Genomic DNA, 19,883 nt, shown 5'->3' on the forward strand with positions numbered 1-19,883 from the left:
GAGACCCCGTCTCTATAAAAAATTTAAATAACTAGCTGGGTGTGGTGGCACATGCCTGTGGGACCCGCTACTTGGGAGGCTGAGGCAGGAGGATTGCCTGAATGTGGGAAGATGACTTGAGCCTGGGAGGTCGAGGTTGCAGTGAGCTGTGATTGCACCACTGTACTCCAGCCTTTGCTGACAGAATAAGACCTTGTCTCAAAAAAATAAACAAATAAATAAACAAGAAAAACAAGGAAAGGTAAGATGTAACTTAACTTACTATAACTCACTTGTGCCTACAGGAAAATAATAAAATAGAAAAAAAGAGAAAGAGACAAGAAAACTAGAACATGAGATAGAGTGGGGCAACACCAGGTAAGGGGCAGTAAGAGGTGCAGGATTTTGGAAGGAGCCATCACCATGCGTGTGACTGTCACGGAAGGGGGCTGCTTCCCTCTCTGCTCAAAGAAAGGTGATGGCAGAATTCTTCCCATACTAGGGGCCAGGTTCTGAAGGTTCCACCACTTCCCCCACACCATGAAGTCCCGGGTAGAGGTGGGGGCAAGCAGGTGTCCCGCTAAAGGCACTCCACTGGACACCCATTTAATCTCACGTAAAACCTCAAAACAACCCTTCAAGATGGTCTTCTTACCCCCACTTTATAGGCAAGGAAGCCGAGGCTCCAAGGCTCAGAAGCTTAAGTAACTTGCTGATAGCAGCTGTGTTGATCTTACCTATCAACTTGATTAGGCCATGGTGCCCAGTTGTTTGACCAAACAACGTTGCTAAGAAGGTTTTTTTTTTTTTTTTTGAGATGAAGTCTCGCTCTTGTCCCCCAGGCTGGCGTACAATGCACGATCTCAGCTCACTGCATCTCTGCCTCCTGGGTTCAAGCGATTCTCCTGCCTCAGCCCCCTGAGTAGCTGGGATTACAGGTGCTCAGCTAGTTTTTTTGGTATTTTTAGTAGAGACAGGGTTTCACCATGTTGGCCAGGTTGGTCTTGAACTCCTGACCTCAGGGGATCCACCCACCTCGGCCTCCCAAAGTGCAGGGATTACAGGCGTAAGCCACTGCGCCTGGCCACTAGGAAGGTATTTTTTAGATGTAACTAACATTTAAATCAGAAGACTTTGAGTAAAGCAGATTACCTCCATAATGTGAGTGGCCCTCATCCAAAAACTGAAGGCCTTAAGAAAAAAGACTGAGTTCAGCCGGGAGTGGTGGCTCAAGCCTGTAATCCCAGCACTTTGGGAGGCCGAGACAGGCGGATCACGAGGTCAGGAGATCGAGACCATCCTGGCTAACACGGTGAAACCCCGTCTCTACAAAAAAATACAAAAAAAAACTAGCCGGGCGAGGTGGCGGGCACCTGTAGTCCCAGCTACTGGGGAGGCTGAGGCAGGAGAATGACGTAAACCCGGGAGGCGGAGCTTGCAGTGAGCTGAGATCCGACCACTGCACTCCAGCCTGGGCGACAGAGCGAGACTCTGTCTCAAAAAAAAAAAAAAAAAAAAAAAAAGAAAAAAGACTGAGTGCCTACCATGGCCCCACTGTGGAAGAGGAGATTCTGCCTCCAGGCTGCCTTCGGACTTGAACTGCAACATCAACTTCCCCGGCTCTCCAGCCTGCCTGCCTTGCAAAATTTGGACTTGCCACCCCCACAACCGTGTGAAACAATTCATTAAAACACATCTCTCTCTTTCAACACACACACACACACACACACACACAGGTTCTGCTTCTCTGGAGAACCCTGACTAACACAGTGACAGAGCAAGAATTATAACCTAGAACCGTGCAACTCCTAAAGCTGAGCTCTTAACCTCGGCATTCCACTACTACACACATCTGCAGGTTCAGGACTACTAATCAATAACATTATTATGATAAACAACAGGACACAGTCACTGCTGAGGAGGTACTTGTCATTATCCAAACGTTTGGATTCAGTGTAAACACTAGCCCTCTCACCCAGAGAGTAAAGTATCAGTTTCACCATCTTTGATTACAAGTTCAGCAAATAGACACTATTGACCTTATTCACATCATTTGTGGCTGAGAGCTCTCCTGCATATCTAGTCTCCAATGCTGGGAGAATGCCGTTGTCATGGCTGTGAAGACAGCCAGGAGGCTCCCGATTGGTCTATTTACTTCGCTGGCAGAGCTCACAGGCAAACAGGTAACCAGCAGCTTCTGAAGTCAGGCCAAATTCTGCAGGGATTTGAGGCTGGGTTACTGAGCAGCCTCTTTACTTCTGTTGTCCTGTTTGCCTGAACTGTGCGCTCCCTGGGACAGGCACTCAGCCTTGTCCAACGCTGTATGGCCAGCCCTGGGCACAGTGCTGGGCCCAGCCTGACACCCACCAAGTGCCTGCCAAGTGAGGAGGTACTGAGGCCAGGAGGAAGGAAACTTTATCTTCCTCTTTCTTTCTCAAGTGTGATTAGGATGGATGTCACTGAAGCAGGAGGGATGAGAAAGGGAATGGGATATGAACCCTGGCTCTAGCTGTCTCTACTCCTACATACCCACGGGACCCTGGCAAGTGGGTTTCTGGAAACCTCAGTTTCCTTATTGATGGGAAGGTCTGTCCTGCCTGACTGGGGGGAGGGTGAGGAGAAGGTGCTTGGCAGGTGTGGAGCTCAGTATGTGCAGTGAGAGTCAGTGCTGAACTGCTGGGGGGATGGGGTCAGGGGTGACTGTGGAGCCTTCCTGCTGTTTCAGGGCTCAAAGCCATGCCCTGTCCTTATGGGTCCCTCAGGGGACTCCTGAGGCCAAAGTAATAACTCATGGGGGTGGGGCAGAGAACTAGCAGGTGCTGAGACCTGTGATGTGTCAGATACTGCCACTGACTCTCACCTGGCGGGCCCTCAGGCTGGGTAGGACACAGCCTGTAAAGGTGAAGACAGTGAGACTCGGAGAAGTGATGGCACTGGCAAGGGCTGCAGCTCACAGCGACAGACCTGGGAATGCCTGCCCTGGTCTCTGCGATCTCAAAGCCCTTCTGCTCCGGACACATGATAAGGCTCTGTCTCCAGGGCCCCTCACCTCTCTTTTAAACAGTTAATTTTAACCTTAAAAAAGTACAGTTGCCTTTTAAATTATGAAAGTAGTGCAGACTTGTGGAGAAAAATACAAAAGGGTATGCAGGATCTTGTGACAGAGCCTCCTTAACCACCATCCTGCTCCTCAGAGTTAGCCCCTGAGTCCTTCAGTATAGACTCTTCTGGTGCCTTCTATGAAACATAAGGATTTTGAACAATGGGATCCCCAACTTGTCAGGAACTTATTTAATATATACAAACCAGCCTCATCCTTTTCAATGACTCCAGAGTATTCCACCACATGGCTCTACCACAGTTTCTAGAACTGGTTCCCCACAGATGGGCACGTTCCTAGTTTTGCTCTTATGAGCAGTCCTGCAGTAAATAAGCTAGTGTGGAAATCTCTGTGCACGCTGAGCAAGTACTTACACAGGACACGTTCCTAGAAGTGGGAATGCAGGGTAAAAGAAATGGTCAGGCATTGGTGGCTCATGCCAGTAATCCCAACACTTTGGGAGGCCTTGGGAGGCCAAGGTGGGCGGATCACCTGAGGTCAGGAGTTCGTGACTAGCCTGGCCAACACAGCGGAATCCCATCTCTACTAAAAATACAAAAATTAGCCAGGCATGGTGGTGCACACCTGTAATCCCAGCTGCTCGGGAGGCTGAGGCAGCAGAATCACTTGAACCTGGGAGGCGGAGGTTGCAGTGAGTCGAGATCGTGTGCCACTGCACTCCAGGCTGAGCGACAGAGTCAAGGTCTGTCTCAAAAAAAAAAAAAAAAAAAAATTGTACACTAAGAGGTGTTGGCCCACACTACCCTTTCACCCCTGGTGGTGGAAGAGCCAAATCCTCCCCACCCATCTGACAGGTGAAATGGCATCGCAACTTAAGGTGCTTTCTTTGAGTTGGTTAGACTGAAAAACTTGTCGGGTTTTCAGGCCATTTGTATTTGTCCCATTGTTACCCATTTTGATTTTCCTGCTAGGTTGCTTGCCTTGTAGAATTTTGGGGAACTTTTCATACACTATGGCTTTAACACGTAGTGATTATGTCAAGTAACCTCTCTCCTGTTTCAATGACTGAACAAGGAAGTCTTTCTACCTCCACTGTATCCATTTATTGATAAACAGAATCTATTAACACCACCTTATACATAGTACCATGTGACTGGTGAGGCAACCTCTGCCCTGGATGTTTCCTTACTGTGCCCTAAATCCCACAACAAAGCTGCCTGAGAGGTCACCGCCATGCCTGCCTCACCCTACCCCTGCTCCCAGGCACCTCACCTTGCCTGCACGGGAACAGTGATGCTATTTGGGAAACAGCCCTGGTCCCAAGAAGGGGTGTGGAGGAAACTCCAGGACAGAACACTGCTGTGCAGGGGACTTCCATCTGCCTGGGCTCAGATGTGGGGATGAGGTGGGCCATGGCAGGCAGCATAACCACAAACCCTGTGGCCGTCTCTTCTCCTTGCATTCATCCTTGCATCTTCGTGACATCCCACACTCATTCTTAGTCCCCACTGTCTTCCCTTTGCTTTCTAACCCTCCCCACCTTTTCAGATTTAGAACAGTATGTGCTACTGGCACTGAGTGAATTATCACTCCTGGTTAGCTATTCCTCTCTTCTGAGACAGGCTGTGTTTCCAAAGCCATCCCAGTTACCAGCCAATAGACAGGAAGTTGGTTACTCGGGGAATGGGGGATGCCTTCACTTTGGCCCTAGAATCACATTAAGCCTATTTTGGTCACTCCCAGGTGATCCTGGGTGAGATTAGAAGCACTGAATGATGGCTCTATACTTCCTCCACCCAAATCTATACACTGAAGAGGAAGAACTGCAAAATTCTGGGACTTGCTTTGCAGGTTCAAGGTGCACGTGTGGCTCAAGGATTCAGACCCATCTTAGCTACAGACCCAAACAGAAGCCTGCGCTACCTCCACAGCCTCCACCCTGCCTTAGCTTGGACACCAACTGCCTCCTCCTGCTCCCATGCAGTCACAGGGGTCCAGAGCCCATTCCTGTGGTGTGGGCTTGCTCCTCCGCCTGAGTCACCGCATGTGGCTAGGATCTCCTGCAGCTGAAAGCAGCAGCGAGTGCACGGTGTCTACTCCCAGCAGTACATCCTTATGACCCTGAGTTCCTTCCGAGGGAAGGAGTGAGGATGAGCTGGATGTGTAGGCCTGCAGCACTTGGGTAAGGATAGAAGTGAACGGAGAAAGCAAGAAGCAGAAGGATCAGGCCAAGCGCGGTGGCTCGCGCCTGTAATCCCAGCACTTTGGGAGGCTGAGGCGGGTGGATCGCTTGAGCCCAGGCCAACATGGTGAAACCCCATCTCTACTAAAAAATACAAAAATTAGCCAGGTGTGGTGGTGCACTCCTGTAATCCCAGCTACTCTGGAGGCTGAGGCAGGAGAATCGCTTGAACCCAGGAGGCAGAGGTTGCAGTGAGCTGAGATTGTGCCACTGCACTCTAGTCTGGCCAACAGAAGGAGATTTTGTCTCAAAAACCACAAAAACAAAAAAGCAGGGGGAACTGCAGAAGGGAAAGCCAGGGGCTGCATGGATTCTGGATGCTTTTGAAGGTGAACATAACAGGATGATGATGAAGATGACAGAACAGTACAGGGTACTAGAGAAAACTGTCTACACTGCTGATAAATAAAGGGGAACCAACAAGTGAGACAGGAGAAGCTACAACTGCTTGGCTGCATAAAAATAATATTAGTTGACTTATTCATAGTAACTGCTTAGCAATTTTATCTAATTACGATGCAGCTCAATGATGATGTGTATAATTATTGCAGACCAATGGAATTGATAACAATCCCAGGTACAGCTGATCTTTCTAGTGTGCTGTTAGTGGAGATTGGTCTCAGATTCCTTGTGGTAACAGTGGTGGGAATACTAATAATGATGATGACATGTGTTACAAATGCCCACTCATTTAATTCTCACAAGAGCCCATATCCACATCACCTACCATCCTCTGGCCTGTTTTACAGAGAAGTGGTACACCTTGCTCCAGGCCCCACTGGTGGTGAGTGGCAGAGCAGATCCCCACCGCACTGGGCGTGAACCCAGGCTTCTGGCTCCAGTCCTTCAGCACTCTGCTACTCTGCACCCCACATGATGGTGTTCACAGTGGGCCAGGATCCCCACTGCACTGGGCTGTGCCTCCTCTGCCCCGTGTCCCCTGCCAGTCCTCTCCTCACCTGTGTAGCTGCTGGAAGGAAGTGCATGCTGTGGTCCCCCATTGAGCTCTGGGGCTCCTTCTGCCTCTGCCACTTCCTCTTTCTCCTCCTCTTCCCGGACCTCAGGGGCTTCCTCCTGTGGCTGCTCCATGGCTGATCTCCCCTCGGTGCCACGCCTGCAGGCCCGGTCATAGCTCTGGCATCGTCTGGGTCTGAACGCAGATGGACCTCTACAGGGTGGTTCCCATCAGCCTTGACAGAGGAGAAGACAGGAAGAGGTCAGGTGAGGCAGTGACGAGGAAGAGGATGGTGGGAGTGGGGCACGCTTGGGGGCTGCTGTCATGGAGGGGGTTCTTCTGCTCCTGCTCCCTCCCCAGTCCCTGCAGTGCTATCCCATGGTCTCTGTTCCTTGTATCACAAGTCACCTGCCCTATCACCCTTCCCACCTGGCTCTCGTAGTGGGTTTGTGGGGTTCAGAGCAGGCTCCATAAACCAGAGAGGTGACACACCACTGTGCCACCCTTCCCTGCCTCCTCTGTTGCCTCCTGTTCTGAGTCTTCAGGAAGCACATTGGAATGACTTGAGGGGCTTTTCCCAACTCTCCAGCCCACCTGGAGATCCATATATGCATCATGCCTCCCATCCCCGACCCTGTCCCTACCAGCACTCAGGCCCAAGAATCACGGCTCTCCTGTGCTACTGTTCCTGAAGGGGTGAGTCCCATCCTTTCAGTGGTTGGGTGTGGAAAAAAGACATAAAGTCCTGCTGTTCTCGGCTCATGTTGACAGATCTGCAACCACGGCCCTGCTCTAGACCTGCCAACTTGGCTGTACACTGTAGTCACTGGGGAGTTTTTAAAAAGACAGATGCCTGGTCCCAACCCCAGAGATTCTCCTTTGATTGGTTTGGGGAGCAGCTTGGACATTGGGGTTCTTATTTTTTAATTGTCCTGGTGACTGTAACGTGCAGCCAAGTTTGAGAACCACTACCAGCTTCACAGCACAGTAACTTCCAGCTGGTAGTAAATCATCCCCCTCAAAACATCTTAAGGCTACACATTCATTTCCACCAGGCCTTCCCTTGCTTGGACTTAACAATAACCTCGGGGCCTACTTGAGGGTGGAGGCTGGGAGGAGGAGAAGAGCAGAAAAAATAACTATTGGGTACTAGTCTTAGTACCTGGGTGATGAAATAATCTGTATAACAAACCCCTGTGACACAAGTTCACCCATATAACAAACCTGCATCTATACCCTGAACCTGAAATAAAACAACAATACAAAACTCTTAGCTGTTTTCTGGTGTTTTTGTTGTTGTTGTTGTTGTTGTTTTTTGAGACAGTCTCACTCTGTCGCCTAGGCTGGAGTGCAGTGGTGCAATCATGGCTCACTGCAGCCTTTATCTCCTGTGCTCAAGTGATCCTCCCACCTCAGCCACCCAAGTAGTTGGGACCACAGGCGTGCACCACCACACCAGCTAATTTCTGTATTTTTTTTAGAGATGGGGTTTTGGTATGTTGCCCAGGCTGGTTTTGAACTCCTGGGCTCAAGCAACCTGCTCACTTTGGCCTACCAAGGTGTTGGAATTACAGGCATGAGCCACTGTGCCTGACTTAAAAATAATTTGAATTAAAATAAGAAGGCAAACTTAATAATGTGGAAGATGAGAGGGAGTGATCAACATTCAATCAGCTCAAGTCCCCTTATTTTTCAAAAGATGTCTCAAGATGCCGACGTATAATTTCCAAATTATTACAGTAGAGTGGGAAAACCTGGAAAAGGTCATGTAAACCTCTAGCTTTGTGACTGAGGAAGCCTCACAGACAGGAGCAGACCACAGAGACACAACTAAATGAATGTGGGATCTTGGACCAGATCCCCAAAGCAGAAAGAGGGCAGTGGCAGAAAAACTGGTAAGGTCTGAACAGCACACTGACTTCGGTTAATAGTATTGTACCAGTGTTCCTTTATGTAAGATTTAATGTGAGTTGGGTAAAGGATATGTGGGGACTCTATGATCTCTGCAACTTTTCTGTAACACCAAACTTTTTTCAAAACAGAGTTAGAACGAAAAAACTTTTTAAAAATTTAGTTTTCTGGCTTCTCTTGAAAATTGGGCAGACATGGACCCTGGGCACCTGCAGGCCTCTGGCACGCACCCCCAGAGCCAAGCAATGCTGCCCACTGGCATGATCTCCACTAGTGGCAGTTTCTCCCCTGTGGGCTCTTTACTCATTTACACTGCATTGCAGGGACTTGAAAGTTTGTTTAATATACATCAGTTCCTCAGGGATCAGTCCCTGACCACTCGTCCCTGGATGGAAAAAACTTGGAAAGTTTTAAACTTGGAAAGCACCAGACCCAGAGCACAGGAAATGTTCACAGGTGTTGTCCTGCTCACTCCGTGGCTTTCTGCAAGTGGTAGCTGGGGCAGTCACTCCTATTTCTCCCCAGCTCCCTTCTTCTTCCTTCTAAGTCTCAGTCTTCTCTGGATCAGCAAAGTGCCTACCTAAACATTCAGTTTCCCCAAGCTCTCTTGCAGCTACAGTGTTCATTGGCATAATTCTGATCAGCAATATGTGAACAGAAATCTAAAAGGAGGAGCTATTGAAAAAGCTATTATTTCCTAATAGAAAGAGACGAACTTCTGCCCTTCCCATCTTCCTGCCTGAAACAGGAATACTATGCCTAGAGGTGTAGCAGCTGCCTTTGGAGCAGCAGAAGACAGGGTAGGAGGGTGGGTGAAAAGTCCAAAAGCACCTGGCCACTGCGGCCTCTCAAAGCTGCTGGACACGCCCTGCAATGCTGGCCTCCAGACTGCTTGGTAGGTGAAAAAAATCAAACTTGTTTTATTGATTGCCGGCACTGATTCCCAGATTTCTGTTGCATGCAACTGAACACAATCCTAATTTAAAATAGGAGACATAAAGACACTTAGCTCAAGAGTAGAGTGGGGTTCTGGGGTGGAAGTTGGCCACAATACCGGAAAAAGGACACTGGCAATTACCGAGAGCAATGTGTGACTGCAGTGGCATTAGTCAGCTTTAAAAAAAAATTGCCATTATCCAAATAACAAGTACCAGAAACACCGATTCTTTATGCTCCACCAGATTGAAAGCCTGGAGATGGAGGAAGCAGGGAAGGGTGAGAAGGGCGGGACCCCGGGAGGCCTCAGAAGGGATGAGTCCCAAGAGAAGGAGCAGCACTGGTGACAAGGGTCAGATGGTGGGACTCCCGAGAGCCATGGCGCAGTGGTGGCAGAGCCCAGGGTGAGTGGGATGAGGCAATGAGAACACACTCTGTTTTTGGACCCATGTGGCGTGGGTGTCAGTGGACACGGGGAAATGCACACCAGGCTGTGGTGATGAGAACCACAAAGAGGGGGACATGAAGATGTGGGGTCCCCACTTAACAGAAGGCATCAGAGGAGGAAAAGCCACAGTACTGCCTGGTATATATAATCAACAACACAGCCTCTGAGCCTCTGGTGACCCTGGGGAGGACCTGATGGAGCTCCCTGTCAGGACCAAATCCTGGAGGGAGGGGAGGGAGCTGACTGAGCTCCCTGTATGCGTCACGCTCCCCCTCAAGCCTCGCCAGCCCCCATAAGGCCTTATAAGCCCCCCTTGCAGATAATAAAAGGGACAGGCCTGAGGATCCCAACAGGGCGTCTTAGAGAACATGCTAGAGGACGAAGCAGAAAACAGCAGAGCTTTGGACACAGCGGGACTGGAGCCCAGCCAGGCCCTGACGGCTGTGTGCACTGGGCTGTGTTACTCAGCAGAGCCTCAGCTCCCACTCCCACATATGAGCTGGTAGTGGGTTTTTTTCACGAGAACCGGTAAAACTGTTCTCAGTTTTGGGAGGTGCAAGAGGTTGTCTCTTAGGCTCAGACGCAGTTCTGGACTCTGGCTGGAGTTTTGAATTCAGGACCAGGGTCTCTGGTTCCCATGCTGACATCTCTCCCTAGCCTGGAATTGTCTCTTCTGACTGCGGCCTCTCAAGGACACCAGCGAAGAGGGAGGGGAGCTGTAGCCTGGCTGTTCTAAAACCTACACACATCCCTTGGGCTGCTCCTATTTAGACTAAACTGCTGTGCTGCAGCCCATCCCTGCATTTTGCCAGAAGCCTGCCATTTTCATATGGCCTCACTGCTCCTTCTACAGCTGAGGTCTGCCATCTACCCTGAGCCAAGGTTGCTCCCTACACACTGTTCTCAGCTGGCCCAGCCAAGAGCAACCTTGACCCCTAGGCTCTCTCCCCTGACCCACTGAACCTAGGCCCACTGACTAGATTTTCTCAGGTAGCTGCCACCCCACCCACCACTATGCCCGCGATGAACCCTATTCTCCTCTTCCTTTCTTCAGCCCTGGCACTAAAGATAGCGCAGCTTGGGCCAGGCATGGTGGCTCATGCCTGTAATCCCAGCACTTTGGGAGGCCGAGGCAGGCAGATCACACGAGGCTAGGAGTTTGAGACCAGCCTGGGCAACATGGCGAAACCCCGTCTCTACTAAAAATATAAAAATTAGATACGTGTGGTGGTGCACGTCTGTAATCCCAGCTACTTGGAGGCTGAGACATGAGAATTACTTGAACCTGGGGGGCAGAGGTTTCAGTAAGCCAAGATCGCACTGCTGCACTCCAGCCTGAGGACAGATCGAGACCCTGTCTCAAAAACAAAAAAAGTCCGGGTGCAGTGGTTCATGGCTGTAATCCCAGCACTTTGGGAGGCTGAGGTGGGCGGATCACTTGAGGTCAGGTGTTCAAGACCAGCCTGGCCAACATGGTGAAACCCCATCTCTACTAAAAATACAAAAATTAGCTGGGCATGGTGGCGCACGCCTGTAATCCCAGCTACTTAGGAAGCTGAGGCATGAGAATCGCTTGAACCTGGGAGGCAGAGGTTGCAGTGAGCCGAGATCACACCATTGCACTCCAGCCTGGGTGACAGAGGAGACTCTGTCTCAAAACAACAACCACAATACAGCCAGGCACTGGGTTTAATTTGTATGCTGGCAAAAAACCTTGGCTTTTTTTTTTTTTTCGGTCTGCCTCCCAGTGTTAGCTATCTCCCCTCTCCACCCCCCAGCATTATGCCAGAGCCAGAAGCCCTCTGATCATGTCACAGCTTTGTCCCACTTACGAGGCTGGAGCTTCATACCCTCAGACAAGACAAGGGCCCTGAGCCAGAATGAAGGGGCATGAATGCAGCAATGTAGCCCCTCACCAAAGAGTAGTCTCTAGCAAAATAATTTCTTGCGTGGCGTGTGGGGGAAGGGCAGGGGGGCTCACGCCTATAATCCCAGCACTTTGGGAGGCTGAGGCAGGAAGATCACCTGAGGTCAGGAGTTCAAGACTAGCCTGGTCAACATGGCGAAACCCCACCTCTACTAAAAATACAAAAATTATCCAGGTGTGGTGGCTTGTGCCTGTAATCCCAGCTACTTGGGAGGCTGAGGCAAGAGCATCACTTGAACTCGGGAGAGAGAGGTTGCAGCGAGCCACAATAGCGCCACTGTACTCTAGCCTGGCAACAGAGCAAGACTCCGTCTCAAAAAATAAAAATAAAAGAACTTCTTGCAAAACAAATCCCTGGACTGCTCTAATTCAGACATATATGCATGTGTGCGTGTACACACACACACACACAGACACACACACACACAGCCTGCAGCGCACATGCAGCCCCCATGCTCCCATTCCAATACCCACTGTCTGGCTCCAAGAAGAAACTCAGCCCTTCGGAGAGCTTAGGTGCAGGGAGGGGCACGACTCCATCCATTGCCCATTGGCAGGTGGATTTCATGGGCAGTGGTAGTTAGGAGCTTAACCCAAATGATCCAGAGCTCTAGAGACCTGGTCTGCGGCCAGAGCAACTAAGCCACCTGGGGCCCAGTCCCTCCCACCAAGTCTAGCTGTCTCCCTTCCCCATCTCTGCTAGGAGTAGGGAGGGGCTCACTTTCAGGGCAGCCCTCTGTGCTCAGCTGGGCAACCCCCAAGTGCCTCGTACTCCTTGTGGTGACTCAGGCGTTTCCCTGATGCCCATTGGCAGGCTATACAGTGTGGGAACACTTCTGCCCTACCCAGGGGATGAGTGGGGACAGTCAGTGTGCCAGGGGCCTCCATGGGCTCCATCTGCCACATAGTACAGCCTGATGGGCCTTCATACTGTACTAGAGCCTAAGCTGGATCACCACTTCCATCACAATCGTACCAGCTTCCCTTCTCCAAGAACTTATTACACACCATGCTCTGTGTATGTTGGCAACTGTAATCCTCACAACAACCCTAAGAGGCAGGTACTATTATTATCCCCATTTAACTGATGTGGAAATTATGGCACAGAGAGGGAAAGTAATTGGCTCAAGGTCACACAGTAACTAGAGAAGCAGGATTTGAGTCAAGGCAGGTTGGCTCAAGTCTTAGCCACTCTACTGTGTGTCTCATATATGGTGCTAGGTAAGACTGGATCAGGAGCTGGCATGTCCTTGCCCAGCTGGGGCTCCTTAGCCTCAGTCGGGAGCCATCACCTCTGAATCCTCTGTCTGGCTGCCAGTCCCCAGCTGTTTCTGTCAAGAACTCCTTGGTGAAAGCCCTTCTGGACATTACTGCCAGAAAATGACCCCTGTGTGCTGAAAACAGCCACAAGCTCTGGTCCCTGCCTCCCTCTCCAGGCCTATCCTCCTGCTCTGCCCACCTATGTGCCTCAAGATCCCGCATCACTCCCTGAGCATGGAGGCTTGAACTGGCATCTGCCTGGAACACCGTCCCCTCCACTAGCTAAGACCTTCTCTCCTTCAAGACCTGCCTGCACCTCCTCTTCCGGGAAGCTCTCCTAGACTAGCTCCATTCTGTTCCTTCTCACCACAACCCCGACACAGGCCCTCCAAATCTGTAATCGCTACACCAAACTGCAGTGTCTGCGAACTGCTCTGGCCTCACCATGTTATCAGTTTCCCAGAGAATGCCCTGTATCTTACTGAGGTGGGTCCCAGCACCTGGCATTTAGTGGGTCCTCAACATATACTTGCTGAATGAATATACTAAAAACATGAGCCTTAGCCACACTATTCTGAGTTGTAGCACTTGCCACTGTATCAGTTTTCATAGATTACTGCCATCGAGATGCAATACTCCAAAGAAGTGAATTCCACCGGCTTCAGTCAGGCCTGGGTTCACACCCTGGCTCGTCCCTCTCACTCTATGACTTGGGGAAGACACTAAAACTGGGATGCTAGCACCTAACCTGAGAGGCTGCTGTGTGGAATAAGTAACGATGCAGTAACTTAACAGTGCCAGGTAGATAGTAAGGGTCCTACAAATAAGGACCACAGCGGTTGCTGCTATTATTATCACCCATGGCTTGTGTTAAGGGATTGTAGGGTGATATTCTAGCTCTAGAAATGTGCTAGCCTGCTGAAACCCAAGGGACCTCCACAGACAGAACTTCCCAGTTCCCTGCCTCACCATCAATTGTGGGGAGAGAACCAGCAGGGAGCCCCCTAGTCTGGGCACATGCTTCTTTTTTCAGGGAGAAGGGCCTAAACCTTCCTCCCCATCTTGCCCCACATGTGGGTGACCCAGTTGCTGTCATCTCCTTCCTCCCACATTGCAGCGGAATAAGGGGCAGCCTCTGGATACAAGACAGAGGTTGCCCCGTCTCCATGGCAGGTGCTTTTGGGATCAGAAGTGAGGGATGTCATGGGAGAATGGGTCTGCTGATTCTCTCCTAACCTTTCTTATCAATCATTAATCCAAGTGCTGACCTAGTGACCTGGTTTTCTAGGCCAGCAACTCTGCCGTGTTCTCTGCTTACTATTCGCCAATCCAGGTCACCCCACCCTCTTAAGAACACAGGAGAAGCCCGGGTGGCCTTCTAGCTGGCCAGAGTCAGCCCAGAGAGTCACCTGAGGCCAATCCCCAGGAGTGGCCTGGGGCTGGTTTTGTTCAGAGACTGCTGGAACCAGAGAAAAGACAGCCAGGAGGCCATCCATGCATTCCACAATTCTTCCCATTGCCCCAAGAGGCAGCCCCCAGGAACAACCAGCCTCCAGGACCAGAGAATGCCTGGAGAAGAGACTAGAGACAGGAGGGTACTCTTCACCAGGGATGGGAAAGCTGCCACAGAAGGGGGCCTTGGGTGTGCCCACTCACCCACCCGCAGTAGGGAGAGAGAGGAATCCAGATCCCTGCATCAGCTCTCCACTGGGAGAACTGACATGCTGACCGCCTCTGACCGCAGCCGCTGAAGACTGCGAAAAAACTGTGGTTTTCACAAAGAGAAGCTCAGCAATGTCAAAGCATGTACACATGCATAGAAACAAAACTGAAAAGACATGGCCACAGATGTTAAGGGTACTTTTCTCTGAGGGGTGGGGCTGTAGGTGATTTTTATTTTCTTAATTATATTTTCCTATGTTATCCAGTTTCTTCACAGTGAGCGTGGGATACCTTCATAATCTGGGGTTGGTTGGGGGAAGAGGGAGACATTTTAAAAAACAAATAAAATGCTGAGAGATGCCAATGAGGTAAATGAAAGGCCTGCTCAGGTCCCAGAAGAGCCCGAGATCTCTCCTACCGAAGCCTGAACGGGCCTGAGGCCCCTCACACTACTTGGAGAGGGCTTCCAGGGTAGGGTGTTTCTGCTGGCCAGCAGAGGGACAGGCCAGGGACCGAGCCAGAGCCCTTCTCAGCTAAGACCACAGGGGCTATGGTTGTGGACACTGTCCCTGCCCCTTTGCTCTTCTTCTGGTCCCTGCCAGCTGGTTTCATTCACTTGTTCAACAAATATTTGTCAAGTACCTACCACCATGTGCCAGGCTACATTAGCCAGCAATGACCAGGGCTATGAAGGACAAATGCCAAGCACGGTGCGGCACTCAGAGCACATGAGTCAGGTGCGGATGGTCAGGAGAGGCTTTCTTGAGGACCTTCCTTACGTAGCCTTTGGCCCAGGCAGGCTGAGAGGGATTCCAGGGTGATGGGAACAGCGATGTGAAAAGGCCCAAGGAAGGAGGACCCAAGGAAGGAGGTCTGTGGGTAGAGAGAAGGGCTATGGCTACAGGTCACTCAGGGTCTTGAAGGGTAAGCTGAGGATGTGGGTGTTTTTTCTAGGAGGAGCAGAGAGCCAAGGGGGTTGTGAAGAGGATGGGAAGGAACAGAGCTGCATTTTTACAAAGACCTTTCAGGCTGCTGTGGAGGATACGACTGAAGATGATTTCAGCCAGGCTCGGAGGAGCAATGGTTACAACAAACCTGGCAAGGGAGTCGGCGGGAGGGGAAGGCCACCTCCCGGAGCCCTGCAAGGTCTGGGAAGCAGCTGCCTGTTGTGTTCCCGGGAAGACTCAGGCTGAGGAGATGAGGGATGGGCCCCTGACTCAGAGCTGAGTACCTCTCTGGCTGCCCCACCTGTGTCCTCACTGAGTAAAATGTCAGAATTAGATCATCTCCAAGGCCCATTCCTGCTCTGCCCAACGGGGCTCCAGCCTCCCCGAGGTCCTGGTCTCAGTGATTCCTGACTATGACACACATACACAAACACAGGTATCTGGGGAGCAGACGTGGCACTTGGCACTGCCTGGCATGAGGTCAATCGACATTTACCAGCCACATTCCCAGGCTTGACAACTATACCCAAGCCCCTCACACATCTGACACAGAGCTCTTGTGACCAGGATGCCAACCATAGGTCAACAGCCCTGCTCTAGGGGCTCTGTGGTTACAATGTGGACACCATCACTTATACCTTTTTTCTTTTTTTTTTGACAAGATCTCCCTGTCACCCAGGCTAGAGTGCAGTGGCACAATCACAGCTCACTGCAGCCTCAATTTCCTGGGATCAGGTGATTCTCCCACTTCAGCCTGCTGAGCAGCTGGAACCACAGGTGTGCAGCACCACGCCCAGCTAATTTTTGTATTTTTTGTGGAGACAGGGTTTTGCCATGTTGCCCACGATGGTCTCGAACTCCTGGGCTCACGTTATCCGCCTGCCTCGGCCTCCCAAAGTGCTGAGATTACAGGTATGAGCCACCATGCCCAGCTACCTATTTCTTTTCAAACAGTTAAGACTAGGACAGCCCTTTAAGGGTACCTGGATAGCTCAGCTGGTAGGGCATGAGACTCTTAAGTTTCTGAAGTGCTTTCAGGTACATCACACCTCATTTAATTGACCCAGTGAGATGAGTGAAGGCAGGGCTATTTCATTGATCACTACACTCCCTAATCTGAGGGAAGCTCAGACTGGCTCTTGCTGGCTTGTGAATGCTCTGGGTGAGGGGACGAAGGCTGGAGGTAAGGAGAAGGGCAGCCACTGAGTGGTGGCCAGCAGGCCCCATGAGAGGCAATAAAACTCTGGCCCAGGAGAAATGGGACGCGCAATTGCGGCGGGGAGGCAGGAATAGGGATCTGTAGGGCTGAGTGACTTCTCAACCTTCCCAGGGAGACAGGAGACACGGAAAAATCCCACAGCTAAGCTATGATTGGCCAGTCTGTCCAGGAGAACCCAGGGATCTCAAGTTCAAGTCTCACCTAAAAGCATTCATGTTCGTTGACCCTATACTTCCCCTAATAGGAAAACATACTGAGCTGTTCACTGCAATGTTATTTATAATAACAAAAAATCAGAAATGGCCCAATGCCCAATATTAGAGGAATGGTTAAATATATTAAGGCACATCCAGGAAACTGAGTATTACCTAGTCATTAAACTCATGTTTTCATAGAATATTTAATAACTTAAGTGAAAAATACAATACGAATTTACATAAAGATCATGATTCCCATGAAAATGACAAAATAATAGAAGAAAGTTTCCCTGTATGAATAGAGTGGTAGGTGATTTTTTTTTTAATATCATTGTACTTTTTTTTTTTTTGAGACAGTCTTGCTCTGTCACTAGGCTGGGATGCAGTGGCGTGACCTTGGTTCACTACAGCCTCCACCTCCCGGGCTCAAGTGATCCTCCTACCTCAGCCTCCAGAGAAGCTGGGATTACAGATTCATGCCACCACACCCAACTAATTTTTGTATTTTTAGTAGAGATGGGTTTTCACCATGTTGGCCAGGCTGGTCTTGAACTGAACTCCCCCTGGATCACAAGTGATCCTCCCACCTTGGCATCTCAAAGTGTTGGAATTACAGGCATAAGCCACTGCACCTGGCCTTTGTGTTTTGTTGTTGTTGTTGTTGTTGTTGTTGTTGTTTTTTGAGAGTCTCACTTTGTCGTGCAGGCTGGAGTACAGTGGCATGATCTTAGCTCAGTGCAAACTCTGCCTCCTGGGTTCCAGTGATTCTCCTGCCTCAGCCTCCTGAGTAGCTGGTATTACAGGCGCCTGCCACCACACCCAGCTAATTTTTGTATTTTTAACAGAGATGGGGTTTCACCATGTTGGCCAGGCTAGTCTTGAACTCACCTCAAGTTATCCACCTACCTCGGCCTCCCGAAGTGCTGGGATTACAGGTGTGAGCCACCATGCCCGGCTTTTTTTTTTTTTTTTTTTGAGACAGGGTCTCACTGTTGCCCAGGCTGGAGTGCAATGGCTCCATCTCGGCTGACTACAACTTCTTCCTCCCGGATTCAAGCAATTCTCCCACCTCAGACTCCCATAGCTGGGACTACAGACACGCATCACCACGCCCGGCTAATTTTTATATTGTTTGGTAAAGTCAGGGTTTCACCATGTTGGCCAGGCTGATCTTGAACTATGACCTCAAGTGATCCACCCGCCTTAGCCTCGCAAAGTGCTGGGATTACAGATGTAAGCCACCACGCCCGGCCAATGTCACTGTACTTTTAAACTTTTGGTAACAAACACTTATGATCTTCATTTTATTTGACCCACGACAGCATGTGATATGACTGCTTGATCCCTCCTCCTCTATGACTTCTCTTCATTTGGCTTCCTCCCAGGTTTTACTCCGATGTCACTGGCGGCCCTTTATCAATCTCCTTTGTTGGCCCCAGTTAGCAATTTTCTGCCTAATCTCTAAAGGGCTCCTTCATTCTCCATCTATGCTCCCTCTCTTTATGATCTTATGCCGGCTGGTGCCTTCCAATGCCTGTTGTATGCTGATGATTCCCCAGTTTATTTCTACAGGCCAGCTTCTCTGACACCTCCACACGGATGTCCAATGGCAGCACAAGCCTAACACAACCAAAACCGAGCCCTTTACCCTCCCCCATGGTCTCTCTCATCTCAATGAAAACTTCAACCTTCCACTTAAGAGTCAATGAATCCTGCTGGCTTTGCCGTTAATAAATATACAGAATCTAATCACTTCTCACCACCTCTACTGCTATGACCCTGGTCCTAGCCAACACCATCTCTTGCCTGGATTACTTTATCAGCCTCCTAACTGGCTTTTTGGCTTCTGCCTCCCGCCTTACCACCCAGTCTCTGTATGCAGTCACAGTGATCCTTCTAAAATACAATTCAGATTCTGTCCTTCCTGTGATCAAATCCTTCCTGGAGCTTCCTACCTCAGAGAAAAAGCCCATCTTAATACCTGCCAGCAAGTCCTTCTGGAACTGGCACCCCTGCCTGCTCCACTCCTTCTGGTATATTAAGTATCAGGCACACGGCCTCCTGCTGGTCTCCACACAGCAGGCATATCCTGCCTTGGGTGGGCCTTTGCGGCCACTGTTCTCTCTAGCTACAGTTCTTCCCCTACCCTAATTACCTATCTCCACAGCTCACTGCCTCACCTCCTTCAGGTCCTTTCTCAAATGTGGCCATCTCAGTGAGGCCTTCCCTGGCTTCCCTGCTTCAAACCTGCGCAGTCCACCCTCAGGTACTTCCATCTCCCTTCCCTGCTTCAGCTTTCTCCGTCCGTCTTACGGCTATCTGGCAGAGTGTATATACATTTCCTCATTTGTTTAGTGCTTGTCTCTTCCTAAAGAATATAAGCTCCATGAGGCAGAGATTTTTGTCTGTTGTTAGATTCACATAATCCTCAAGTACCAGAGGAGCAACTGGCATAACTGGAAAAAGATGTCTGTTCACCATGTAACTTGAAGCAGTCCTGTAGAGATCATTGCTCCACAGGCTTCAGTTTTCCATGGGTATCTGACCCTGCTTTCAGACCATTCCAGACCCTACAAAGGAGGAGCTCATTCAGATGAGCATAAATTGGTAGAAATGTGGTGGAAGGCGAATCTAGAAGCCTGAGGGGCCTAGCAGTGTCTCGTTAGTTTTTTTGCTAATCTGCCAAGTGATGTTGCGGTTGGTGGTTCTGTGGTGCGGCGGTGGCGGGGCGGGGGGGGGGGGGCGGCGCTTCATTTTTCCCATGGGGAGGCAGCACTGGTGCTTCTTCCTCCCTTAAACTCTACAATCCTCTTACTGAGCAGATCCCAAAGCTACTATTACTCAATGGAGGGAGGCCTCCCTGACTCAGAGTCCTAGGTCAGACCCAGGGTGGGGGTGGGGAGGTGTTGACAAGTCCTTGGGTACCTTTAAAACATTTATATTTTCAGGAAGAAATATAAGACCAGTCAGTACCTGTACCTACTCACAGGACAGGCTGTGCACAAGGGAAGAGTGAAGGGCAGCTGACTCCTGAGTCAGTTTTTTTTTTTTTTTTTTTTTTTAATAAAAACAATTTAAAGCAGAAGAAACAGGGCCGGGCGCGGTGGCTCATGCCTGTAATCCCAGCACTTTGGGAGGC

General features: G+C 50.1%; 1 protein-coding gene across 10 annotated transcripts in view; it reads right to left on the reverse strand.

The window, feature by feature from the left end:
• Window positions 1-19,883, reverse strand: part of PPARD (peroxisome proliferator activated receptor delta) — an 86,404-nt gene that overhangs the window by 10,826 nt on the left and 55,695 nt on the right. For all 10 annotated transcript variants that reach the window (XM_074038287.1, XM_005553227.4, XM_015449517.3 and 7 more), the window contains one exon: window positions 6,242-6,472. In XM_074038287.1, the coding sequence (XP_073894388.1) occupies window positions 6,242-6,371 (130 nt within the window). In that variant the 5' untranslated portion in view covers window positions 6,372-6,472. The remainder of the gene's footprint in view (window positions 1-6,241; window positions 6,473-19,883) is intronic.

Source organism: Macaca fascicularis, chromosome 4 (assembly GCF_037993035.2).
Source record: "Macaca fascicularis isolate 582-1 chromosome 4, T2T-MFA8v1.1".
Lineage (NCBI taxonomy): Eukaryota > Metazoa > Chordata > Mammalia > Primates > Cercopithecidae > Macaca > Macaca fascicularis.